General features: G+C 42.6%; 1 protein-coding gene across 3 annotated transcripts in view; it reads left to right on the forward strand.

The window, feature by feature from the left end:
• Positions 1-27,371, forward strand: part of ADAMTSL1 (ADAMTS like 1) — a 464,565-nt gene that overhangs the window by 341,794 nt on the left and 95,400 nt on the right. For all 3 annotated transcript variants that reach the window (XM_068552874.1, XM_068552875.1, XM_068552876.1), the window contains 2 exons: positions 18,308-18,436; positions 26,827-27,006. In XM_068552874.1, the coding sequence (XP_068408975.1) occupies positions 18,308-18,436; positions 26,827-27,006 (309 nt within the window). The remainder of the gene's footprint in view (positions 1-18,307; positions 18,437-26,826; positions 27,007-27,371) is intronic.

Below are 27,371 nucleotides of genomic sequence, written 5' to 3' on the forward strand. Positions count from 1 at the left end.
TTGTTTCTCTAATATTGAGCTGCATGCGCTGTTTATATATTTTGGAGATTAATCCTTTGTCAGTTGCTTCATTTGCAAATATTTTCTCCCATTCTGAGGGTTGTCTTTTCGTCTTGTTTATGGTTTCCTTTCCTGTGCAAAAGCTTTGAAGTTTCATTAGGTCCCATTTGTTTATTTGTGTTTTTATTTCCATTACTCTAGAAGGTGGATCAAAAAGATCTTGCTGTGATTTATGTCAAAGAGTGTTCTTCCTATGTTTTCCTCTAAGAGTTTTATAGTGTCTGGTCTTACATTTAAGTCTCTAATCCATTTTGAGTTTATTTTTGTTTTTGGTGTTAGGGAGTGTTCTAATTTCATTCTTTTACATGTAGCTGTCCAGTTTTTCCAGCACCACTTATTGAAGAGACTGTCTTTTCTCCATTGTATATCCTTGCCTCCTTTGTCATAGATTAGTTGATCATAGGTGCATGGGTTTATCTCTGGGCTTTCTGTCTTGTTCCATTGATCTATGTTTCTGTTTTTGTGCCGGTACCATATTGTCTTGATTACTGTAGCTTTGTAGTATAGTCTGAAGTCAGGGAGCCTGATTCCTCCAGCTCTGTTTTCTTCCCTCAAGACTGCTTTGGCTATTTGGGGTCTTTTTGGTCTCCATACAAATTTTAAGATTTTTTGTTCTAGTTCCGTAAAATATGCCATTGGTAATTTGATAGGGGTTGCATTGAATCTGTAGATTGCTTTGGGTAGTATAGTCATTTTCACAATATTGATTCTGCCAATCCAAGAACATGGTATATCTCTCCATCTGTTAGTATCATCTTTAATTTCTTTCATCAGTGTCTTATAGTTTTCTGCATACAGGTCTTTTGTCTCCCTTGGTAGGTTTATTCCTAGGTATTTTATTCTTTTTGTTGCAGTGGTAAATGGGAGTGTTTCCTTAATTTCTCTTTCAGATTTTTTATCATTACTGTATAGGAATGCAAGAGATTTCTGTGCATTAATTTTGTATCCTGCAACTTTACCAAATTCATTGATTAGCTCCAGTAGTTTTCTGGTGGCAGTTTTAGGATTCTCTATGTATAGTATCATGTCATCTGCAAACAGTGACAGTTTTACATCTTCTTTTCCAATTTGTATTCCATTTATTTCTTTTTCTTCTCTGATTGCCGGGGCTAGGACTTCCAAAACTATGTTGAATAATAGTGAGAGTGGACATCCTTGTCTTGTTCCTGATCTTAGAGGAAATGCTTTCAGTTTTTCACCATTGAGAATGATGTTTGCTGTGGGTTTGTCATATATGGCCTTTATTATGTTGAGGTAGGTTCCCTCTAGGCCCACTTTCTGGCGAGTTTTTATCAGAAATGGGTGTTGAATTTTGTCAAAAGCTTTTTCTACATCTATTGAGATGATCATATGGTTTTTATTCTTCAGTTTGTTAATATGGTGTATCACATTGATTGATTTGCATATATTGAAGAATCCTTGCATTCCTGGGATAAATCCCACTTGGTCATGGTGTATGATCCTTTTAATGTGTTGTTGGATTCTGTTTGCTAGTATTTTGTTGAGGATTTTTGCATCTATATTCATCAGTGATATTGGTCTGTAATTTTCTTTTCTTGTAGTATCTTTCCCTGGTTTTGGTATCAGGGTGATGGTGGCCTCATAGAATGAGTTTGGGAGTGTTCCTTCCTCTGCCATTTTTTGGAAGAGTTTGAGAAGGATGGGTGTTAGCTCTTCTCTAAATGTTTGATAGAATTCACCTGGGAAGCCATCTGGTCCTGGACTTTTGTTTGTTGGAAGATTTTTAATCACAGTTTCAATTTCATTGCTTGTGATTGGTCTGTCCATATTTTCTGTTTCTTCCTGGTTTAGTCTTGGAAGGTTATACCTTTCTAAGAATTTATCCATTTCTTCCAGGATGTCCATTTGATTGGCATAGAGTTGTTTGTAGTAGTCTCTTAGGATGCTTTCTATTTCTGCAGTGTCTGTTGTAACTTCTCCTTTTTCATTTCTAATTTTATTGATTTCAGTCCTCTCCCTCTTTTCCTTGATGAGTCTGGCTAATGGTTTATCAATTTTGTTTATCTTCTCAAAGAACCAGCTTTTAGTTTTATTGATCTTTGCTATTGTTTTCTTTGTTTCTATTTCAGTTATTTCTGCTCTGATCTTCATGATTTCTTTCCTTCTGCTAACTTTGGGTTTTGTTTGTTCTTCTTTCTCTAGTTCCTTTAGGTGTAAGGTTAGATTGTTTACTTGAGATTTTTCTTGTTTCTTGAGGTAGGCTTGTATAGCTATCAACTTCCCTCTTAGAGCTGCTTTTGCTGCGTCCCATAGGTTTTGGATCGCCCTGTTTTCATTGTCATTTGTCTCTAGGAAGTTTTTTATTTCCTCTTTGATTTCTTCAGTGATCTCTTGGTTATTTAGTAACGTATTGTTTAGCGTCCATGTGTTTGTGTTTTTTACGTTTTTTTCCCTGTAATTCATTTCTAATCTCACAGCATTTTGGTCAGAAAAGATGCTTGATATGATTTCAATTTTCTTAAATTTACTGAGGCTTGATTTGTGACCCAAGGTATGATCTATCCTGGAGAATGTTCCATGCATACTTGAGAAGAAACTGCAATCTGCTGTTTTTGGATGGAATGTCCTATAAATATCAATTAAATCTATCTGGTCTATTGTATCATTTAAAGCTTCTGTTTCCTTATTTATTTTCATTTTGGATGATCTGCCCATTGGTGTAAGTGACGTGTTAAAGTCCCCCACTATGATTGTGTTACTGTCGATTTCCTCTTTTATAGCTGTTAGCAGTTGCCTTATGTACTGAGGTGCTCCTATGTTGGTTGCATATATATTTATATTGTTATATCTTCTTCTTGGATTGATCCCTTGATCATTATTTAGTGTCCTTCCTTGTCTCTTGTAACATTCTTTATTTTAAAGTCTATTTTATCTGAAATGAGTATTGCTACTCCATCTTTCTTTTGATTTCCATTTGCATGGAATATCTTTTTCCATCCCCTCACTTTCAGTCTGGGTGTGTCCCTAGGTCTGAAGTGGGTCTCTTGTAGACAGCATATATATGGGTCTTGTTTTTGTATCCATTCAGCAAGCCTGTGTCTTTTGGTTGGAGCATTTAAACCATTTACGTTTAAGGTAATTATCGATATGTATGTTCCTATGACCATTTTCTCAATTGTTTTGGGTTTGTTTTTGTAGGTCCTTTTCTTCTCTTGTGTTTCCCACTTAGAGAAGTTCCTTTAGCATTTGTTGTAGAGCTGGTTTGGTGGTGCTGAATTCTCTTAGCTTTTGCTTGTCTGTAAAGCTTTTGATTTCTCCATCGAATCTGAATGAGATCCTTGCCGGGTAGAGTAATCTTGGTTGTAGGTTCTTCCCTTTCACCACTTTAAGTATATCATGCCACTCCCTTCTGACTTGTAAAGTTTCTGCTGAGAAATCAGCTGTTAACCTTATGGGCGTTCCCTTGTATGTTATTTGTTGTTTTTCCCTTGCTGCTTTCAATAATTTTTCTTTGTCTTTAATTTTTATCAATTTGATTACTATGTGTCTCGGCGTGTTTCTCCTTGGGTTTATCCTGTATGGGACTCGCTGCGCTTCCTGGACTTGGGTGGCTATTTCCTTTCCCCTGTTAGGGAAGTTTTCGACTATAATCTCTTCAAATATATTCTCTGGTCCTTTCTCTCTCTCTTCACCTTCTGGGACCCCTATAATGCGAATGTTGTTGCGTTTAATGTTGTCCCAGTGGTCTCTTAGTCTGCCTTCATTTCTTTTCTTTCTTTTTTCTTTATTCTGTTCCGCAGCAGTGAATTCCACCATTCTGTCTTCCAGGTCACTTATCCGTTCTTCTGCCTCAGTTATTCTGCTATTGATTCCTTCTAGTGTACTTTTCATTTCAGTTATTGTTTTGTTCATCTCTGTTTGTTTCTTCTTTAATTGTTCTAGGTCTTTGTTAAACATTTTTTGCATCTTCTCAATCTTTGCCTCCATTCTTTTTCCAAGGTCCTGGATCATCTTCACTGTCATTATTCTGAATTCTTTTTCTGGAAGGTTGCCTATCTCCACTTCATTTAGTTGTTTTTCTGGGGTTTTATCTTGTTCCTTCATCTGGTACATAGCCCTCTGCCTTTTCATCTTCTCTATCTTTCTGTGAATGTGGTTTTTGTTCCACAGGCTGCAGGATTGTAGTTCTTCTTGCTTCTGCTGTCTGTCCTCTGGTGGATGAGGCTATCTAAGAGGCTTCTGCAAGTTTCCTGATGGGAGGGACTGGTGGTAGGTAGAGCTGACTGTTGCTCTGGTGGGCAGAGCTCAGTAAAACTTTAATCCACTTGACTGCTGATGGGTAGGGCTGGGTTACCTCCCTGTTGGTTGTTTGGCCTGAGGCAACCCAACACTGGAGCCTACCTGGGCTCTTTGGTGGAGCTAATGACAGACTGTGGGAGGGCTCACGCCAAGGAGTACTTCCCAGAACTTCTGCCGCCAGTGTCCTCGTCCCCACGTTGAGCCACAGCCACCCCCCGCCTCTGTAGGAGACCATCCCACACTAGCAGGTAGGTCTGGTTCAGTCTCCCCTGGGGTCACTGCTCCTTCCCCTGGGTCCCGATGCACACACTACTTTGTGTGTGCCCTCCAAGGGTGGAGTCTCTGTTTCCCCCAGTCCTGTCGAAGTCCTGCAGTCAAATCCCACTTACCTTCAAAGTCTGATTCTCTTGGATTTCCTCTTTGCGTTGCTGGACCCCCCAGGTTGGGCAGACTGACGTGGGGCTCACAACCTTCACTCCAGTGGGTGGACTTCTGTGGTATAAGTGTTCTCCAGTCTGTGAGTCACCCACCCAGGAGTTATGGGATTTGATTTTACTGTGATTGCGCCCCTCCTACCGTCTCACTGTGGCTTCTCCTTTGTCTTTGAATGTGGGGTATCTTTTTTGGTGAGTTCCAGTGTCTTCCTGTTGATGATTGTCCAGCAGCTAGTTGTGATTCTGGTGTTCTCACAAGAGGGAGTGAGAGCATGTCCTTCTACTCCGCCATATTGGTTCCTCCAGCTACCATGTCTTCTTTATCCATTCCTCTGTCGATGGACATTTAGGTTGCTTCCATGTTTTGGCTATTGTAAGTAATGCTGCAGTGAACATTGGGGTGCATGTATCTTTTCAAATTATGGTTTTCTCCAGATACATGCCCAGGAGTGGGATTGTTGGATCATATGGTAGTTCTGTTTTTAGTTTTTTAGGAATTTTTTAGGAACCTCCATATTTTTCTCTGTAGCGGCTATACCAATTTACATTCCCACCAACTTGTAGGAAGGTTTCCTTTTCTCCACACCCTCTCCAGCATTTACTGTTTGTAGACTTATTTTTTTTTTTTTAATTTTATGGCTGTGTTGGGTCTTCGTTTCTGTGCGAGGGCTTTCTCTAGTTGTGGCAAGTGGGGGCCACTCTTCATCGTGGTGCGCAGGCCTCTCACTGTCACGGCCTCTCTTTTTGCAGAGCACAGGCTCCAGACACGCAGGCTCAGTAATTGTGGCTCACGGGCCCATTTGCTCCGCGGCATGTGGGATCTTCCCAGACCAGGGCTCGAACCCATGTCCCCTGCATTGGCAGGCAGATTCGCAACCACTGCGCCACCAGGGAAGCCCTGTAGACTTTTTGATGATGACCATTCTGACTGGTGTGGGGTGATACCTCATTGTAGTTTTGATTTGAATTTTTCTGATAATTAGCGATGTTGAGCATCTTTTCATAGGTTTTTGGGCCATTTGTATGTGTCCTTTGGAGAAATGTCTATTTATATCTTCTGCCCATTTTTTGATTGGGTTTTTTTTTATATAGAGTTGCGTGAGATGTTTGTATATTTTAGATTAATCACTTGTCGGTTGCATCATTTGCAAATATTGATATTTTCTCCCATTCTGGGTTGTCTTTTCGTTTTGTTGATGGTTTCCTTTGCTCTGCAAAAGCTTTTAAGTTTAATTAGGTCCCATTTGTTTATTTTTCCTTTTATTTTTATTACTTTAGAAGATGAATCCAAAAAGACATTTCTCCTTTTTTGTCTCTTGTAACAGTCTTTATTTTAAAGTGTATTTTGCCTGATATGAATATTGCTACTCCTGCTTTCGTTTGATTTCCATTTGCATGGAATAACTTTTTCCATTCCCTCACTTTCAGTCTGTATGTGTCCCTAGATCTGAAGTGGCTCTCTTGTAGACAGCATGTATGTGGATATTGTTTTTGTAACCATTCAGCCAGTCTATGTCTTTTGGTTGGAACGTTTAATCCATTTACATTTAAGGTAATTATCAATATGTATGTTCATATTGCCATTATGTTAATTGTTTTGGTTTTGTTTTTGCAGGTCTTTTTTCCTGCCTTCCTGTTTTGTTCTCTTCTCTTGTGATCTGGTGACTATCTTTAGTGTTTCATTTGGATTGTTTTTTTCTTTTTTTCTGTGTATCTATTGTAGATTTTTGGTTTGTGTTTACCATGAAGTTTTGATATAGCAGTTTATATTTATACAAGATTGTTTTAAGTTACTGGTCTCTTAATTTCAAATGCATTTCCAATATCCTGTGTTTGTACTTTCCTCTTCTCACAATTGCTGGTTTTGATATTATATTTGTTTGTAAATGATTTCCTACCTCTACTGTATGTTTGCCTTTACTGGTGAGCTTTCCCATTCGTAATTTTCTCATTTCTAGTTGTGTCCTTTTCTTTTCCGCTTAGAGAAGTTCCTTTAGCATTTGTTGTAAAGCTGGTCTGGTGGTCCTGAGTTCTCTTAGCTTTTGCTTGTCTGTAATGCTTTTCATTTCTCCATCGAATCTGAATTAGAGCCTTGCTGGGTAGAATACTCTTGGTTGTAGGTTCTCTCCTTTCATCACTTTAAATATATGGTGCCACTCCTTTCTGGCCTGCAGAGTTTCTACTGAAAAATCAGCTGATGTCCTTATGTGGATTCCCTTGTATGTTATTTGTTGCTTTTCCCTTGTTGCTTTTAATATTTTCTCTGTCTTTAATCTTTGTTAGTTTGGTTAATATGTGTCTTGGCGTGTTCCTCCTTGGGTTTATCCTGTATGGGACTCTCTGTGCTTCCTGGACTTGAGTGTTTCCTTTCCCATGTTAGGGAAGTTTTTGGCTATAATCTCTTCAAATCTTTTCTCAGGCCCTTTCTCTGTCTTCTCTTTTTGGGACCCCTATAACATGAACATTGTTGCATTTAACGTTGTGTCTGTGGTCCCTGAGACTGTCCTTATTTCTTTCATTCTTTTTTCTTTATTCTGTTCCATGCAGTGATTTCCACCACTCTGTTTTCCAGGTCACTTATTTGTTCTGCCTCATTTATTCTGCTATTGATTCCTTCTATTGTACTTTTCATTTCAGTTATTGTATTGTTCATCTCTGTTTGTTTATTCTTAAGTCTTCTAGCTCTTTGTTGAACATATCTTGTATCTTCTCAGTCTGTGCCTCCATTCATTTCCCAAGATCTTGGGTATCTTTACTATCATAACTCTGAATGCTTTTTCAGGTAGATTGCCTATCTCCACTTCACTTAGTTGTTCTGGGTTTTTAATCTGGTTCCTTCATCCGGAACATATTTCTCTGCCATCTCATTTAGTCTAACTTTACGTTTTTGTGGTCTCCTTTTTGCAGGCTACAGGGTTGTAGTTCCTCTTGCTTCTGGTTTCTGCCCCCTGGTAGGTGAGGTTTGTCCAGGGGCTTATGCAGGCTTCCTGGTGGGAGGGACTGGTGCCTACCCACTGGTGGGTGGAGCTGGGTCTTGTCCCTCTAGTGGGCAGTGTTGTGTCAAGGGGTGTGTTTAGAGGTGGCTGTGGCTCAGGACAACTTTAGGCACCATGTCTGCTGATAGTTGGGGCTGTGTTCCCACCTTGTTGGTTGCTTGGCCTAAGGCGTCCCAGCACTGGAGCCTGCAGGCTGTTGGGTGGGGCCAGATCTCAGTGCCAAAATGGCAACCTCCAGGAGAGCTCACACCAATGGATATTCACTGGGCCCTCCACCACCAGTGTTTTTGCCCCGACAGTGAGGCACAGCCGACCTCTGCCTCCCCAGGTGACACTCCAAGACCGCCAGTAGGTTTCACCCAGGCTCCTTTGGAGTCACTGCTTTGTGCTGGGTCCCAGTGCACGTGAAATCTTATGTGTGCCCTCCAAGAGTGGAGTCTCTGTTTCCCCCTCTCCTGTGGAGCTCCTGCAATCAAGCCCCACTGGCCTTCAAAGCCAAATGCTTTAGGGCTCTTCCTCCTGATGCCATACCCTCAGGCTGGGGAGTTTGATGTGGGGCTCAGGACTCTCACTCCTGTGGGAGAACCTCTGCAATGTAATTATTTTCCATTTTGTGCGTTGCCTCCCCCACCCCGACGTGTATGGGATTTGATTATATCATGAAAGTGCCCCTCCTACCATCTCTTTGTGCCTTCAACTTTGTCTTTGGATGTAAAATATCTTTTTTGGTAGGTTCCAGTCTTTTTTGTCAGTGGTTGTTCAGCAGTTAGTTGTGATTTTGGTGTTTTCGTGAGAGAGAGTGAGCTCAATTCCTTCTACTCCGCCATCTTGTCCAGAATTGAGGGGCCACTTTTAGTTTGGATGCTTGGCGCCTCTTTCTTCAGCACGTGCTGGCTGTTATCCCCTCGATATGGGGCATACAGGTGCAGCCACCTGTGCGTGCTCAGATGGTGGGGGCAGCAATCAGTGCCCACTCGTGGGTCTCCTGCCACTGGCAGCCCTCACGCCTCTGGGACAGCTGGGGTAGCTATTGGCACCTGCTCCCCGATCTCTTGGCAGTGGCAGCAGCCCGTGCACTGACGGGACAGCAGGGGCAGTGATTACCATCTGCTCATAGCCCATGTGCTCTTCCTGGATGGCATGGGCAGAGATTGGCACCTGCTTGTGGGTGTCAGAGTGGCGGCAGCAGCTCACGCACTCCTGGGACAGCAGGGCCAGCACTTGGCACTTACTTGTGGGTCTCATAGTGGCAGCAGTGCCCCGCACACTCCTGGGACAGCAGAGACAGCACTTGGCACCTGCTCGCGGGTCTTGTAGCAGCAGCATTGCGCACACTCCTGGGACTCTTAGCGGTGGTGGCGGCCCGTGCCCGCCTCTGGAGCCCAGGATAGCAACAGCATCTCATGCCTGCCCCCAGAGGTCATGTAGGCTGTGTCCTGTTGCGTGAGAGTGTGCACAGAGAAAGAAGCTCCTATGGTGGTCCCGCCTCTTTCCTCCTGTGCCCCCCCAACAGTGGTGCCTTGCCTCTCTGGTGGGCCAAGGCTTCTTCCAAGTATGCCCTCAGTTGCCACATTCCAGCCTCTTCAGGCTGTCTTGGTGCAGCCAACCCCAGTCCTCTCCCTGAATCGGACCTCCAAAGCCCAAGCTCTGGCATCCAGCACCCCCTGCACCAGTGGACAAGCGTCTGAGACTGGGGAGCGCAGGGCGGTGGTACTGACCATCTGTGCAGGTCACTGTTTTGCCTACCTCAAACCAGTTGCTGCGCTGTCCTCTGAGGCTCCAAAGCTCCCCCTCCATCCAGGCTGATTTTCCCACTAGTGAGGCCACTTCCCAGGGTGCAGGAACCTTTTTTCCTTCACAGCTCCTTCCCTGGGGTGCAAGTCCCATCCCAATTCCTTTCTCTCTTTTTCTTTTTTCTTTTGTTCTACCCGGTTACATGGAGGTTTTCTTGCCCTTTCGGAAGTCTGAGGACTTCTGCCAGTGTTCAGTAGATGTTCTCTGTGAGTTGTTCCACTTGTAGATGTATTTTTGATGTACTTGTTGGGGGCGGTGAGCTCCATGTCCTTCTCCTCTGCCATCTTGATTCCCCCCTCCAATTTTTATATTTTATTGAAGTATAGTTGATTTGCAATATTTTCGGTGTACTGCAAAGTGATTCAGTTATATATATGTACATAGGTATGTATTCTTTTTCAGATTCTCTTCCATTATAAGTTATTACAAGATATTGAATATAGTTCCCTATGCTATACAGTAGGTCCTTGTTATTTTTGATGGCTAAGAATCATAGAGAACCATTTTCAAATGCCATTTGTGACTCATAATGTTAGAAGAGTTGAAAGAAGACCCATTTAATTCATTCAGTGAGTCAATAAATATTAATTAAACATGGATTAATTAGCATCTGTGCTAATTTGGCACTTTATTCTCTTTGCCTATCTCACAAACAAAACCATAAATATATGATGGTTAAAATATGATAGATTTTTTCTGACTCACCTAACGTCTAAAACAAATTATTGCACAAGAGGTTTTTTGTGGTTTGGGTCAAGAAGTGGTACACTTGACTTCTGCTCCCGTTCCATTTGCTGGAATTCATGGTCTTGCCCACCCTTAACTGCAGAGAGGCTGGTAAATGACCTGACTGTGTGCCTAGGAAGAAGAAAAGTATTTGGTTGGTAGCAGATCCATCTCTGCCATCGCTTCTAAAATGGAAGGCGTCGTGCTATTGAAAGCAAAGTTGCTGTTAGCGGAGGCCTAGACTTCGGCCCTGAGAAAAAGTTACTTACAATGCTCTCTGTTCTTGGCTGCACTCAAAAAGCAAGACTTCATCTCCTCTGGCTCCTCTCTCCATCTCCCTTATACTGGGCCAAAGATATTTTTCAAGCACATATGTTCAGATTTTTTCCCATTGGGTTTTGATTTTACCCAGAGTCACACATGAGCGAAAGAGGTGTGAGCCAGAGCCCAGAATGTGCACAGGAATGTATTTCCAAGATTTGCTCCTAGGGCTGCTCATCTGTCCCTGCCTGTCTCTCCAGCTGCTGGTCCTTTCAGGTCAGGACAGTGCCTGTTTGGTCGAAGGCCTCTGCTCTAAAGGCAACACAAGATGGCACTCCTCCACATCAGTGCATATTGACGTGCAAGTGTTAGTGGACCTTAAGTTCACCCTTGTACCAGGGCTCCCCTTGCTTACCACTGAGGCTCTGGATCCCCTGTTCCATATCACTTGAACAGGAGCCATAATCCAAAAGCTCAGGGGTATGATGAGGTCTAAAGGAAATGAACAATAAATGATTCTCTTAATGGTTTCTTTTCTGTGTCTGACTCTGTTGAAGAGACTTGATTCCTTATATTGGGCCTGATAAATTGAAAAGCTTGCCTTTGTTTCTATTTCCTTGTTCTTCTTATATATATGCAGATATAAAACTAAGCATAATCTCCTTGGATGTATAGCTCTCATGCGACTATAACACCAATTTACAGATTCAATGAAAGAGTAATCTGTAAACCCTATCAATTTCCAGAAATCAACACGAATGTAATCTGCTAGCTGATGCTGACCCACAGAGATGACATGGTGGACATGGGCCTGATGGCTGAGTCTCTGCCCACACTGCAGAGGCTCTGTGATCATGGCTCAGCCTCTCTTTTTTTTGTTTTGCCTGTTGTGAAAAGCTTTTTGGTCCGGCATGCCATGACCTTTTTTAGCATTCTTTTAGCACAAATACATAATTTATCACTTCACTCCCTCTCTGCATCTCTATTTTTTTTCCTTCTTAGTTGACTTCCATAATTAAAATAATACTAGCTAATGGGATTATAATCAAGCATAAACATAGGCGTGGCATCACACAGCGGTACTCATCTCACCTAGGTGACTATCTAGGTGATCTAAAGTGGACTTAAATTATTTTTGTTTTGTTTTTTAGTTGACCATTAAAATAAGAATTCCAACCTGAAATTTTCTTTTTTTTTTTTTTTTATTTTTATTGAAGTATAGTTGATTTACAATGTTGTATTAGTTTCAGGTGTACAGCAAAGTGAATCAGTTATACATATACATATATCCATTCTTTTTCAGATTCTTTTCCCATATAGGTTATTACAGAATATTGAGTAGAGTTCCCTGTGCTATACAGTAGCTCCTTATTAGTTATCTATTTCATATATAGTAGTTTATATATGTTAATCCCAACCTCCAAATTTATCATTTCCCCCCCATGTTTCCCCTTTGGTATCCTTAAGTTTGATTTCCAGATCTGAGTCTGTTTCTGTTTTGTAAATAAGTTCATTTGTATCATTTTTTTTAGATTCCACATATAAGTGATATAAGATGATATTTGTCGTTCTCTGTCTGACTTACTTCACCTAATAAAATAATCTTTAAGTCCATACATGTTGCTGCAAATGGCATTATGTCATTCTTTTTTATGGCTGAGTAATATTCCATTTTATATATGTACCACACCTTCTTTATCCATTCCTCTGTCAATAGACATTTAGGTTGCTTCCATGTCTTGGCTAGTGTAAATAGTGCTGCAGTGAACATTGGAGTGAGTACATGTGTCCAACCTGAAATTTTCTAATATTGAACTAATGGGCTCTCAAAAAAAACCTCAGCTCTCACCAGGACTCAAGAAAAACTAACACAGTGTAATTCACTGATTATCAAACCTGGCTGAATGTCAGAATCACCTCAGAACTTGTTCAAAATAGAGATTAGAGCTTCCATCCCACCACCTGAGATTCAGGCTTAGTAAGTCTAAGAGGGCAACTCAATAATATGTACAAGCTTTTTCTAATAGATGTAAGAGGGTCAGTTGATTAAGGACACTTTTCAGTATAAAGTTCTATTAATTGTAGATACTTGGGTAACTCTGTGCTTTGTCTTAACAATGGATTATGAAGGTAATGAGAACGCATAAGTAGCCTGTGCTAACAACAGCGCCTCTAGTGACAGGGCGATAGGTCGTTACTTTTCAGCAAAAGCTCAATATAATTAATTAAGGGCTGGATTTAATTCAGTGACATTTGAATTTTATAGCTATACATTTGCAGCTATAAAACCACCTTTATTATTAAAATTCCTATAGGAAAAATAACTTGGTAATTGTGAGTCTGAAACTGGTCCCTAACTTGCTTTTCCCCATTGGCACAGTTGATTTTATTACACACAGTGAGGCAAATATTATATATAGCAGGACAGATTATGTTTTTTTAACAAGAGCCCTGGGGGTTCTGAGGCAGCTAGTCTGCAGACAAGGATTTGGGATCTCCACTTACAAGCACTGGACTTGAGGTCAAAGTTCTGGGGTCTACTTCAGTCCTACTACTTGCTTGCTCTCTGGCCTTGGACAAACCATTGGGCCTTTCTGAGCCTAAGTTCCTCATCTATATAAAAGATGGAAATTCTTTACCTGACTCTCAGGGTTGTTATGACAACAAAAACAAATTCAGATAATGTGCATAGTACACCGTATGCACACATATATTCATTTATGAGATATTTATTGAGGACCTACTATGTGCCAGGACTGAGTGGTAGGAACAAAGAAGAGAACAAGAGGGATGTGATCCCTGATTTTATGGAAGTTACATGGTGAGGGGTGGGAGGCAGAAAACACACAAATAAGGTAAATTTTGATAGTTCTAGTGCTTAGGGAGAAAATAAAATTGGCATTGAGCTACGTAATGACTGGTAAGGGAGGGAAGGCATGTATGCTTTAGAAAGGCCCCAGTAGGAGGTGATATTTGTGTGGAGACGTGAATGACCAGAAGATAACTGTGCAGAAGTCTTCGGGTGGAGGATATCAGGGAAAGGGAACAGCTGGGACAAACGTGCTGATGTTCTGGAAGAAGGGACCGAAGGGCAGTGTGGCTGCAACAACAGTGATCAACTGGAAGTGTGGCCTCAGGGAGGTAGAGGGAGGGTAAACAGCTGGGCCTGAACACGTAGGGGATGGTTGGGCATGAAAAGGAGCTTGAAATTGCATTCTAACCGCACTGAAAAAGCACTAGATAATTTAAGCAGAGGACTTGTGTGATCTGATTCATGTGCTGGGAGCGAGGAGACCAGTTAGGCTGTGGAATAGTCCACCCAGAGAACATGGCGGCATCAGATTATAGCAACGGAGGGACTGGTTAGATTTAGAGTACAGTTGACGTGTGAGCCGAGAGCTTCTTAGGGTCAGGAGGTAAGGTAAATACACCCGTATTAATTGTGTCATTCCCGCTGCACTCTCTTGTTATCACCCTGCATTAGTCTCAGAAAGCATTATAGTAAGAAATCACTCACCTTCACATCAGATCATACATAACCTCAAACACATTGAATATAGGTGAGATAAGGAAAAGGATCCCAGTCAAAACAGATAGACAGCCTATGCATATATTCAAAGGTGAACTCCTCTGAACCCTCCTGAAGTTTCTGTCCTTAAACATATTGATAGTTCTAATGAGCTAATAACCCATGCCTAGAAGGCAATTAAAGGGGAGAGGAAAAGAAAGAAGGACAGCTTCTAATATGAAGCTGGGTGACAGTGCAAGCGGGAAGAAAGGATAAATAGATGATGGAGAAAACAAAAAGTATGAAAAGCAGGTGTAAGACTCCGAAGGGCATTGGTGAATTATGGTTTTCTTCACAGTTAATGAAGGCACAGAAGGGTGAATGCCATTGTAGATTGTCCTGCCTACAAAATGGTTGAAACAAAATTAAATCCATTTGGCTTACAAAAAATTAAGCTTTGGGTGTATGAAAATGATCTCATGTGGACCCTTATTTCCCCAGGTGCTCAATAAATGAATCTTTTCATTGTATTTTGTGGTCATGTACATGAAGTGCTGTATTTTTATCCCCAGCTGGTAAAGGCCTATTAAAGTGTAATGTACACAGAATTTCCACTTCTGGGAAGATGCCATAGATGTATTTTTTCCCTATTCCTCCTGGTAAATGCAACTAAAGTCCAGACATTGTATATAAAACAAACATAAGAAGACTGAAAAGGAGAGAGGAGAAAACAGACTGGCTAGGGACCTTGGGTACTGAGGAATGACACAATTGTGACTTCATTGGGTTTTCTGGGCTATTTGTTTGTTTGCCTCATAAAGCCCAAACTTGGAGCTGAAGAAGGCGGCTGCCAGGAAATGCAATAGAAACAGAAAAAAATGTCCCAGCCTAAGCCTGCTTCCTCTACCCAAAGGAACAGAAAAAGGGCAACCTAGCAGGACAGAAAACTAGAAAATGCTGCTCTACTCCAAACACCACCCACACCAGCAAAGCCTGAATGGGAAGACTGGACTCCTCGGCAGACTGAAACATGGTTCCCCAACACCCCCATGGACATGGAGTCAGAGAAGATGGATTTTATCCCCACAGGGGCATAATGTGGAGACCACATGGGGATCCTAGACTTCTACCCTCATCCTGCAGTGTCCCTCTTCCTCTTCCCGCTGGGGTGGTGGTAGAGAAAGCCTCCTGGAGAGTTAGGACTTTCACTCATCACCAGCAGTAACAAGGCTCCTCCCACGGCAGGGTCAGTGGAGAGCAGAGGGGAAACAGAAGCTCCACCCAGGCCCAGCAGTTAAGAGGAGCCCCCCACGTGGGTCACAAAGGAAGCCAAGTGGAGAACCTGGACTTCTACTTCCACTGGATAGTAACCAGGTGGCATCTCCCTGCTCCCCGACCTGAGTGGTTTCAGAGAACAGCAGCTAAAACAGATTTAAATAAGGTCCAGAGTTGTATAACATGATATGAAAATGTCCAGGTTTCAACCGAAAAATCACTCATCATACTAAAAACCTACTTTTAACAGTTTCATTCAATGTAGTGATGGAAGTTCTATCCAGTGAAATAATCCAAGGAAAGGAAATAAAATGCATATAGATCGAAAGGAAGGAATAAAACTGTTTGCAGAAGAAATGATCCCCTACTTAGAAAATACCAAGGAATCTACAAAAAAAGTTCTAGAACTAATATATAAGTTTAGCAAGGTCACACGCTATACAAAACAACTGTTTCTGTATACTAGCAATGAACACATGAACACTGAAATTGAAAATACAATATCATTTACCATCCCTTAAAAAAAATAATAATTGGGTATAAATCTAACAAATTATGTCCAGGACTTGTACACTGGAAACTACAAAACTCTGATGAAAGAAAGTAAAGGAGATCTAAATAAATAGACATACAGTGTTCATGGATTGGAAGACTCAACACAGTAAAGACGTCAATTCTCTCTAAATTGATATTCATGTTTGTATATTTCCTATCAGAATCCCAGCAAAATTTTATAGTTGTAGACAAGACTATTCTAACATTTATGTAGGAAGGCAAAGAAACTAGCATAGCAAAGAATAATAAAGTGGGAAGAATCAGACTCAAGAATCAATTTCAAGATTAATTATATAACTACAATAATTAAGACTGTGTGGTATTAGTAGAGAGATAGACACATAAATCAGTGGAACAGAAACAAGAACACAGAAGTAGAGCCACAAAAATATACTCAGCTGATGTTGACAAACACAAAAGCAATTCCATGGAAGAAAGATAGCTTGTTCAATTAATGGTGGTGGAGCAATTGGACATCCATAGGCAAAAAACAAATAAACTTTGACCTAAATCTCACGCCTTATATGAAAATTAAAATATATCAAAATATATCACAGACTTAAATGTAAAATGTAAAACTAGGAAACTTTTAGGAAAAAAATAGGAAAAAATTTTTAGGATCTTGGTCTAGGTAAATAGATCTTACACTTAACATTTAAAGCATGATCCATGAAAGGAAAACTCGATAAATTGGACTTCATCAAAGTTAAAAACTTTTGCTCTGTGGAAGATCCTGTTAAGAAGATAGGGGAGGGCTTCCATGGTGGCGCACAGGCTTCCCTGGTGGCACAGTGGATAAGAATCTGCCTTCCAATGCAGGGGACACAGGTTCGATCCCTGGTCCAGGAAGATCCCACATGCCACGGAGCAACTAAGCCTGTGTGCCACAACTACTAAGCCTGAACTCTAGAGCCTGCGAGCCACAACTACTGAAGCCCGCGCACCTAGAGCCCGTCGTGCTCTGCAACAAGAGAAGCCACTACAATGAGAAGCCCACACACCACAACGAAGAGTAGACCCCGCTCGCCGCAGCTAGAGAAAGCCCACGCACAGCAATGAAGACCCAACGCAGTCAAAAATAAATAAAATTTTTAAAAAAATTTTTTTTTTAAAGAAGATAGGGGAACAAATCTATAGACTGGGAGAAATTTATTACAAACCACGTATCTGACAAATGACTTACATCTAGAATGTAAAGAGCTCTCAGAACTCTATATAGGAAAAAAATAATCCAATTATAAAATGCTAAAGGACATGAAGAGACATTTCATCAAAGATATAAAGATGAAAAATAAGCACATGGAAAGATGTTCAATATCACTAGCCATTGGGTAAATGCAAATTTTAAAAAACCACAATGAGATATCACTACACACCTATCAGAAAGGCTGAAATTAAAACCAATGATAACGTCAAATGCTAACAAGGATGCAGAGAAACTAAATTACTCGTACATTACCGGTGGGAATGTGAAATGATACAGCCACTCTGGAAAACAGTTCAGCAGTTCCTTAAAAATCTACTGTATGACCTAGCAATTACACTCCTGGGCACTTATCCCAGAGAAAATGCAGACAAATGTTCACACAAAAACTTGTACAGGAATGATTATAGATGCTTTATTTGAATAGCCAAAATGTGGAAACAACCCAGATGGCCTTCAACATCTGAATGGCTGAACATACTTGGTACATCCATACCATGGAATACTACTCAGCAATAAAAGGGAGCAAACTATTGATACATGCCACCATGGTACCATGTGAGACCTGTAAGAAGCTCCAGAGAATTATTCTGAGTGAAAAAAAGCCCATCAAAAAAAGTTACGTACCGTATGATTCCATTTATATAACATTCTTGAAATGCCAAAATTATAAGAAATGGAGAACAGATTAATGGTTGCCAAAGGATCAAGGCAGGGCTGGGGGCAGCATAAGGGATCCTTGTAGTGATGGAAATGTTGTTCTATAGCTTAACTTCATCAATGTCAGTGTTCTAGTCATAACATTGTACTCTAGTTTTGTAAGATATTTCCGTTGGGGGAAACTGGGTAGAGAGTACGCAGGATTGCTCTGTGCCATTTCTTATAACTGCATGTGAATCTACAACTATCTCAAAATAAAAATTTAATTAAGCCCATAAACACAGAATTTATTGGATCATTTGTTAATTTAATGATAAGATGCACAAAGCATCCCAACTTGTTGGATACCATGCTCTCTCCTCAGATTCTTTTTGTGACAATTCTATGGTAGCTAGACAGGTGGGTGCGTGGACGGATGGTTTTTATAGTATACAGTTAGAGTTTTTTCCAAAGGAAAACACGGTCAGTGGGAAAAGCCTGGGTATGTCCCTTGTTCATTGTTGGTCATCTCGTGTTTCAAGGGAATACCCAAAGCCACCATCTAATAAAATGTCACACTCCTTCTCACCCTCAGGAAAGCCACTAGTGAAAACATCACGAGGGGCTGTGATCAACACGGAGGAGCCCGCGATCACAGTTGATGTAGGAGGCACCGTCAAAACAGTTCGAGGCGTGAATGTGACTATTAACTGCCAAGTTGCAGGTGAGAAATGCATTCATATGTTAATTCATTTGTTCAAATATTAATGGAGCCCTGTGCTAGGTTGGGGGCTGGAAAGATAAGTACAAATTCGGCTCTCAGGGATTTGGGGCTAGTAGGAAAACTCAAGCATGAACCTCAGTCACTCTGAAAGTGGAAAGTGCTGCCGCAAGTTGAGAGGAGGAAAACTGGGACAGATGAAGGGAGAAGAGGTGGTTTTTATCTCCGTCTTGCATACTGGTAGAATGTGAGCATGCAAAGATGGGGGCAGAGGGTGTTCCAGGGGGACGACAGAGTGTGAGAAAATTCATGGAAGTAGGGAAGCCGCAGGACTTCAGGGGAACAGCGTGTGCTTTGGTCTGGCCAGAGCCCAGAGTGCATAGATAGGGTGGTGGGGCTTAAACTTTAGTAATGTGGGTTGCACCTGTGCCGTGGGAGACTTTGAACGCTTGGATGAGGAGTTCAGACAAAGGCAGAGTGAAAGTGACATTAAGGGGCCATGCAGTGCATAAAACGGATTGAAGAAAAGAAATACAGGGACAGAGAAGCCAGTTAAGAAGCCATCATAGTAGGGCTTCCCTGGTGGCGCAGTGGTTAAGAATCCGCCTGCCAATGCAGAGGACACGGGTTCGAGCCCCGGTCAAGGAAGATCCCACATGCTGCGGAGCAATTAAGCCCGTGCGCCACAGCTACTGAGCCTGTGTGCCACTGAAGCCTGTGCACCTAGAACCTGTGCTCTGCAGCAAGAGAAGCCACCGCAATGAGAAGCCTGTGCACTGCAACAAAGAGTAGCCCCCGCTCGCCACAACTAGAAAAAGCCCATGCACAGCAACAAAGACCCAACACAGCCAAAATAAATAAATAAATAAATGTATATCCAAAAAAAAAAAAGAAGCCATCATAGTAGTTTAGACCAGAGGTGCTGGGGCCTGAACTCAGGGCAGTGGTGGTAGAAAGCTCGGGAGTGGATGGCAAGGGTGAGACCAACAGGAACCTGGAGCTTACTCACGTCAGAAGTAGGTAGGAGTCATTAATGAAAACAGCCAATGCTGTTAGGAGTGTGATACAGGCATTGCCCTTGGGTAGGCCTTGCAAGCTCAGAGGCCTAAAGGGACCAGAAAGTCACAGGGAAGTGGAGGAGTAGTGGACCAGAGGTGGTTGTAGTATGCTCTTCATAAAGGCATCTACTGTCAATTAAAAAATAAAAAAACACCCACATAGACTGGAACAAAGCTCAGCTACCAATTCGGCCTTCCTGTGAACTGCTAGCCTGTCTACCCTAAGGGTTTTCACTCCCACAGTGCAAAGGAAAAATGAATGGCTCTCGTGCCCAGCGACAGTCCCCTGATTGCTGTCCTCATCAGATATACCTTCCTGCGGCACCCAAACCACGGTTCCCCAGTCATACCCTGTCTGCAAAAAGGACAGGCATTGGCACCCCCTGCTCTGGGGGTTTCTTCCTCTTAGATCTCAGCCCCAACACTGGAAGATTTACCTCCACTTGTGATTTATAAGGCCAGAGATAACCCATTTTAAAAGAAGTAGGAGGCGAATCTTCATCTACAGCATGTTGTTTCCAAAGAACAGCCAGGTCTGGTTTTTCTCTGAAATGTTCTGGTAGCTCCAGGAACCCAAAAATATAAATCTCTCTCTGTCATCATGCATTAGCTTCTTCTTGGTAAAGCTTCCCTTGGCCTGTGCATCCAGCCTCATCAGTGAAAGCTTCTGGAACTAAATCCCTTCAGGTTCTATACTCCGAGATTGGGAGTAGGACAAAATCTCTGACAGGGCTTCCCATGAATGAGTTGCCCCTCTATACACAGACTGGTGGTAGAGGCAGGGTCCTTTGTGCAGGACCATCACTCCTCATGTGATCACTAGGAACATGGGCCTTGGAGACGGAACACCAACTGGAGATATGATGGACCATGTTGGGTCTCCTCTTAAGCGCTGGGATTGGTAGGACTAAAAGAATGGGAAGCAAAGGGCAGCAAAGCAAGGAATTGGGCATTTGAGGGAGACTGAGAGAACCAGAATCCAGGTGGAGAAGTATTTATCATGGGGAACCCAAGACAGTCAAACCAGCTTTGGTCAACTCTTCCATGCCACCTAAGGCCATGTCTCCCGACTTCATCCAGAGACTCACTCTTGGTAACCCGATGGTGAAATCCTAGGTTGTTAGGTCCAGTTTTTGCCTGGCCATGTACATTAGGTTCTTTGCTTTTATGTTTATTCATAGGGCCATTTGTATTAATCATGGTTAACTAAAATAAATGTGTGTCTCTGCCATTATGCCTTTTGATTTTTATTCAATGTAGATGGGAAAGAGCCTGCTTTTGATTAAACTGTTGGTCTGTGAATTTACTGGACAAAGAAATCATTCTTGAGCTGAGTCTCCAGTCAAAATACTGACAGCTATAATGCTACATGGCAGAAAAAACTATTTTTACTTTGATGCTACAAGTGGCTTTTATGGCTCTCTTGTGACATAATTTTAATGGCTATATAATAGTGTATTTTAAGAATATTACATAATTTACCTAGAATAACTCATGTCCTTACATGTTTGAGTTGTTAGCAGTTTTTCATTAAATAACTTTTTGCATACATATGCTTTCAACATGTAAAATTCAGCCTCACAAATTCTTCCCAACTCTTAAGCATAAAAAGCATTAAGCAATGAGTATGATGAGGCTTTTTCTTGAAAAGTGATCCAATCCCTTAATACCACTCCCAAACTTGTTCTCTATTTAAGAAAATTCAGAAAACTGAGTAGGAGATAAAGGGTTGGAGGAGGAGTGTTTCAGTCATTGGGAACAGGATGTGCCTGAGGTAGAAAGAGTGTGTTGGATCTGAAGGAGTGAAATGTGGCTGGTGTGTCTGTAGGATGGAGAGCAGAGAAGAAAGTAGTGTGACATGTGGCTGGGAGGTGAGGAATAGTAGGCAAGGGCTAGATCTTACATGCTTTCCTAGATTATGGTACAATTTGGAGCAAGGGAAGCTTTTGCAGACTTAGGATATAAAATTGTGAGGACTGGTCACGTAGAAATAACTAGTTGAGGAGTCAATGATAGGCAGTGTATTAGCTAGGGAAGGCTAGACTCTGGTAACAAGTAGACTCCCAAATGTGTAATGACTCAAACACAATAGAAGTTTATTACTGCCTACCTAGGAGTCCAAAGAGTGGTCCTGGTCAGCTGGAGGGGATCTGCCCCCCACAGTCCTTCAGCATCACAGAACACTGGTGGCTCTGTTATCTTGAATACATGCCTCCCAAGGTCTCCCCAGAGGTTCTCTCTATCCTGTCAACCAGAAGAGGGGAAAAACAAAGTGTAGATGATGGTTGAGAAGATTTTAAGGGTGACACCTGGAAGTAGCACACATTACTGCTTCTCACATTCCTTCTTAGTCACATGGCTACTCACAGCTACAAGGGCTGTTGGGAAATATAGCCGGGCTGGGTACCCAGGAAAAAGAAGAAACAGCTTTCAGTGTCTGCCATAGTCAGTGTGAAGAAATGTGGAAGGCTGTAAACCTTTCCAGACTTACATGGTTCTTTAGAATAATTGCCAAGGCTGACATTTAAGTTACTGTATCCTTTCCTTGTCTTGCACCAAGCCATCAAAGAAACTTCTAGAACTTATCATGTCAAGATGTACCTTTCAGTGGATGCCCCACCTGAAGATGTTGACAAGCCACCATAGTGCAAGCAGCCTTCCAAGTGTAACAAGTGGTCTAGTTAACAAGAATATCCTGTCTGGGATTTAAAAAAAGATGATTATACATCACCCTACCTGGCAGCTCAGTGGAGATTAAAGACACTAATCCTCATAATCATATCAAGTTACATCCCATTATGACTACACTCATTTACTGATCCTTTCAAGCAGCAGGGAGAGCACTGTGTTATTGATAAGATATGCCACAAAGGGGGAGAAGTAAAGACAGGTCCTTTTCCTTCCTTTTTTAGACACAAATCATACCAGGGAGTCCAGAGTGTGGAGCCTATCCAACTAACTTGTCAACAGCATAGCTTTGGACTTTGTTCTGTGGTGGAGTATATTTTTTGTCATTTTTCAGACATTTCTTTCTGTAGAATGTGCTGTCGCATCACAACAGGCTTGGGAAAAAAAAAAAAATCTTCCACAACCTGACTAAGCTTCTCACCAAGAAGAGCACTAGCAAAGCCAGCACAAATGGATTCTAGAAAGTTCTCTCTTAACAATAATCTTGGTGTTACAATTACAGCAGAAAGGTTAATTCCAAAAGTAGGAAATATTTAAGGATTTGATACCAGAAATAATAGTGCAGCAATTCATACCTTTTCTAAGGAAGCAGTCAGGTATAATGGCAGGCAGTGTCATGTACTTGTTAGGATGGGGATCCCTAGCATCAAATGTATCTGAGTTTGGATCCCCACCTGCCATTTGTAGGTCACTGATTGGCCATGAGGTAGAGAGGAGGTACAGGGACTCTGTCGCCATGTAATCATTCAGGAATCCAAACTAATGTCATTTTAGGCAGATTTCATAATCTCTTCAGGTTCCAATTTCCTCATCAGTAAAATGGAGTTAATAACAATGCTTCATATGACCTTTGTGAAAAATGAGTGATTATGTTTATTAAATGTCCGGCTGATAGCAAATACTCAGTAAATGTTCTTTCTCCATCTAATGTGTTCAGGATATTTTTGTATAGCTCCTGACCTTGGTGCATTCCCAATGTCTAGGTATTCTAAACATCATTGTTAGGCATGTATATCTGGTACCTTTTCCAGGGACTCTGGCATATATGAGGGCTGGAGATATTTTCTGAAACATCGTTGTCATCTCTTGAGAGGAAAAGAAAAAAGAGATCTCTGGTGCATCGTTTACTTTTCTTCTCCCCTTGTTCCAACTTTGTTTGTAATATGTCAGAACCAGTCACAGCAGGACTGGCTGTCATTCCAAAGTATCTTTTTGGTGTCATTCTCTGCTTAAGGCGCATAATCGCAGGCAGGAATCCCCTAAAATGTGACACCAGCAACTCCATCTCCATTGGCAAATTCTTGATGCAAGTCCATGTTTGAGGGAGTCTAAGAGAGGTTTGCTAATCTATGTATTAAACAATGATTCCTACATCATTTGGCTTCCCTCGGCACTGCTGTCACTTCTGTGGTCCCAGTTTTACAGAGACTGGAGGTCACTTCCTTCTACCCTTCATTAACCTGAACATGTCCATTCCTCCCATGAATTCCCCTGCTCTCAACTGAGGAATTCAGCACTTTTGGCAAAGACTGTTTTGTCCTGTTAAACAGACTTGCTTTCAAAGGGGCATGAGGCCAAGAGTGATGAAGTGATGAAGGAAGAAGCTTACACCCACTTCCTGGAGACATGAGAAATGGCTCCATCCCTGGGTCATCTCTCTCTCCCTCCTCCTCCTCTTTCTCACCATCCGTGTCTCCCCTCTGGCTCTCCTACAGGCACATAAGCCCTGACCAGTGAATGACACATAGGGGAGCAGCAAGTCTTGCTGCAGGAGCGGACCGTGTAAACACAGTGTTGGCTCTGGAGACACACACGCGATGGCCCATGGACACCGTCATGGAGAGAGAGCATTCCCCCCGACCATTCACTTAGTCATCACGCTTTTGCTGGTGGAACTGACAGCCCATTAGTCTGGTTCTCCTACCCTGCCTCCTCGCTCTAGAACAGCCTCAGTTCCTATCAGGGATTGTGTGCTTACTGCCCACAGCCCTCCTCCAAGGAAGGTGCCAGTGACAAGTGCTACGTGTAATCAGTTCATGGTGAGGGAAGGTGGGTGAATACTTGAAAAAGATGGTTTGTAGGACCTCATTTTTCCTTACACTTTCAGGAGAGAAATGACTGGAAGGGTTTTCTTCAACTTACTTTTCAGAGGCTTTCTCCTGAATGCCGTAGAATTTTTTTTTTTTTTCCCCAACATGAAAACGGAGCTCAGGGACCAAAGTCTAAGCTGGCATGGCTGGGCATCATGATGCTCTTGCTCTCCCTAGTGGTGCTGCAATGAAAAGTCAGCTTTTCTGCCTCTCACCTGCATCTTTTCTCCAGGTGTATTTGGAGATAGTGCCAGCCTGGCCCCTCTCATGCACCTGAGCCTTAAGTTTCACAGTGTGTGCCCCTCCCTGATGGAACAGGGCTTCGGTATCCAGGTCTCCACTCCTTTCAGCAGCCTTGCCTCCTTTCTCCGGCCAGCCTGCCAGTCCCTGGTGATTCACAGTGAATTATGGGTAATCTGAACAACAGCAAAAGAGAGAGGACCAGAGAGTCACTCTCCTGTTTCCCATTAACAGGGAGAAAAGCCCTACAGATTGGCCAGACACTTGGGCCACACACCTTAGACCACCATTCCACCACTGGAAACTCCACCTGAGGCAGCAGGCCAGCAAGGACACCAGTGAATTCACACAAGATAGCTCATTGTTAGTGAGGGAACATATGAGACCACCCTTCCACCCCACCCCACTTCCTGACACTGGGAGTTCAGGAACAGCAAGTGCTCAAGGGGTCATAATGAGGGCTGATGAGCTGGCTGTTACAAAGTAGACTGTGGGTAAATTTTGTTCATCAAGGACAAGCAACAGGTACACAGGTAACTCCTTGAAGGTGTCTTCATTCTCAACAGTACCCTGCCCATGAAGGGTAAGGCTGCCCTTGCCCCAAGGGCAAAATCCATCCCCAACTCAGGGAAAGCACAGGACTAAAGCTCTGGCTCTGACTGTTCCTGGCTTTGACCCTGTTTACCTGGATCTGACGTTCTGAACCTGCCCTGGATACACGTCTAAGAGTTTTATGAGCAAACGTTGCGAGCTGAGTTAGCAGGCTAGACAGTGCAAGGGATGGAGCTTTCTACTCCCTGGAGACCTGTGAACTAATGCCACACGCTTTCTGTCTCTCAGCTCACTCAGAACTTGGTCTCCTATGCAGACCATCTCAGAAGGCTTGTCCTAAACTGGGGCCTCCTTACCAGCATGTGACCCACAGGGAAACTTCCTCAGGAATTAAAGCCATTCTTTTGTCTTAGTCTACTCAGGCTGCTATAACAAAATGCCATGCATGGGTGGCTTAAACAGCAGAAGTTTATTTCTCATGGTTCTGGAGGCTGGGAATTCCAAGATCAAGGTGCCAGCCCATTCAGTTCCTGACCAGGACTCTCTTCCTGGCTTGCAGACAGCTATCTTCTTGCTGTGTCCTCACATGGTGAAGAGAGAGAGAGAGAGAGAGAGAGAGAAAGAGAGGGTCCCTTCTTATAAGGGCACTAATCCCATCACAAGGGCCACCCCCCTCATCACAATCTCATCTAAACCTAACAATCTCCAAAGGCCTCACCTCCTAACACCATCACACTGATGGTGCTTAGGACTTCAACATAAGAATTTACAAAGGACACAAACATTTAGTCCATAACACTCCTAGAGGATAGAGCCTGACTTCCAAAGACAGGAACCCCATCCCAATTCAGATGTGCATACTCTCCCCAGCTCTCTCTCACAACAATAACTTAGACTGAGGAGAGAGCAGAACACTTTCTTTTTGTCTTTCTTTTTGTCTTTCTTTTTCTGTGGTGATACTGATAGTTCAATCTTTTCTTGTTCTAAGAAAATACTTAGGCTTCAAAGAATACAGGCTTGTTTTCTACATAGAGTGTCAACTCTGGTAAGGATCTAGCAGCTTTCATTTGTCTGGTTCATGAATATATCTATATTTTGTAGCTTTTAACTTTCTACTGAGATATAATATTTATACAGAAAAGTGCACATATCATAAAGGTCCCAAGCCCACCAAACCAGCCCCCAAGTCAAAAAACAGAGGATTAGTAGCAACCAAGCTCCCTGTCCCCACTCTCAGTCACAGCCCCTCCCAGTCCATCCCAGTCTCTCAGAGGAACCCCCCACTCTGACTGCTGACAGCAGAGTACTGATGTTACCAGTTTTTGTTTTCTACTTTCAGAAACAAAATCATACAGTGTGTACTCTTTCACGTCTGGCTTTTCTTATTTAACGTTAGGTTTGTTTCATGTAGTTGTCAGTCATTCATTTGCACTGGTGTATACATTCAGTTCTGAGGTGTTTTCTCCAAAGAATTTGGGTTCACTCCTTCCACCCTGGCAAGTGCCCTTTTCCCAGCTGCCTCCTTCCTCTTCTTTGAACCGGCCTCTCTCTTCCTGCCTCATCAGTGTGAGGTTTAAAAGGCAAAAGATCCCAAGACGGCTGAGAGGTCAGAGGCATTATTTAGTTTGGCTGAAGGGGAGTAGAAGACGCCCAGGCACATGCTTCCTGCAGAGCAGCCCTGGGGCGGGCCCTGGCAAGAGTCTATAAATGCCTCCAGGGTCACCTGAATGTGTTGGCTGATGAGTTTATTTTTTTTTCCTCCTAGGTGTGCCTGAAGCTGAAGTCACTTGGTTCAGGAATAAAAGCAAACTGGGCTCCCCTCACCATCTGCACGAGGGCTCCTTGCTGCTTACAGCCGTGTCCTCCTCGGATCAGGGCCTGTACTCCTGCAGGGCGGCCAATCTGCACGGGGAGCTGACTGAGAACACACAGCTACTGATCCTAGGTAAACACCTCGAGGCCGGCTGCCCCCTGCGGACCCCACTGGGGGTGACTGTCTAACCCACCCTCTACCTCCTCCTGTCCCTGATCCAATGAAGTGCATAAAGGTAAAATCAATATCCCTTCCCTTCTCCCCACCTTAGGGCCTCCCAGTAGAAAGAACACAGACCTTGGGGCCAAGCAAGCCAAGCAGATGTCAGTTAGAACCCTAGCTCTACTGCTGACTCACTGTGTCACCTTGGGCAAGTCACTTAACCTTGCTAAGCCGTAGATGCTAGTCTCTGTGTAGAAACTTATGGAACAAGATTGCCCATGTTTGGGTAAGGGTTGGCAAATAGAGGTAACAGAAGTACAGCAGTCACTCTTAAC

Source organism: Eschrichtius robustus, chromosome 10 (genome assembly GCF_028021215.1).
Source record: "Eschrichtius robustus isolate mEscRob2 chromosome 10, mEscRob2.pri, whole genome shotgun sequence".
Classification (NCBI taxonomy): Eukaryota; Metazoa; Chordata; class Mammalia; order Artiodactyla; family Eschrichtiidae; genus Eschrichtius; species Eschrichtius robustus.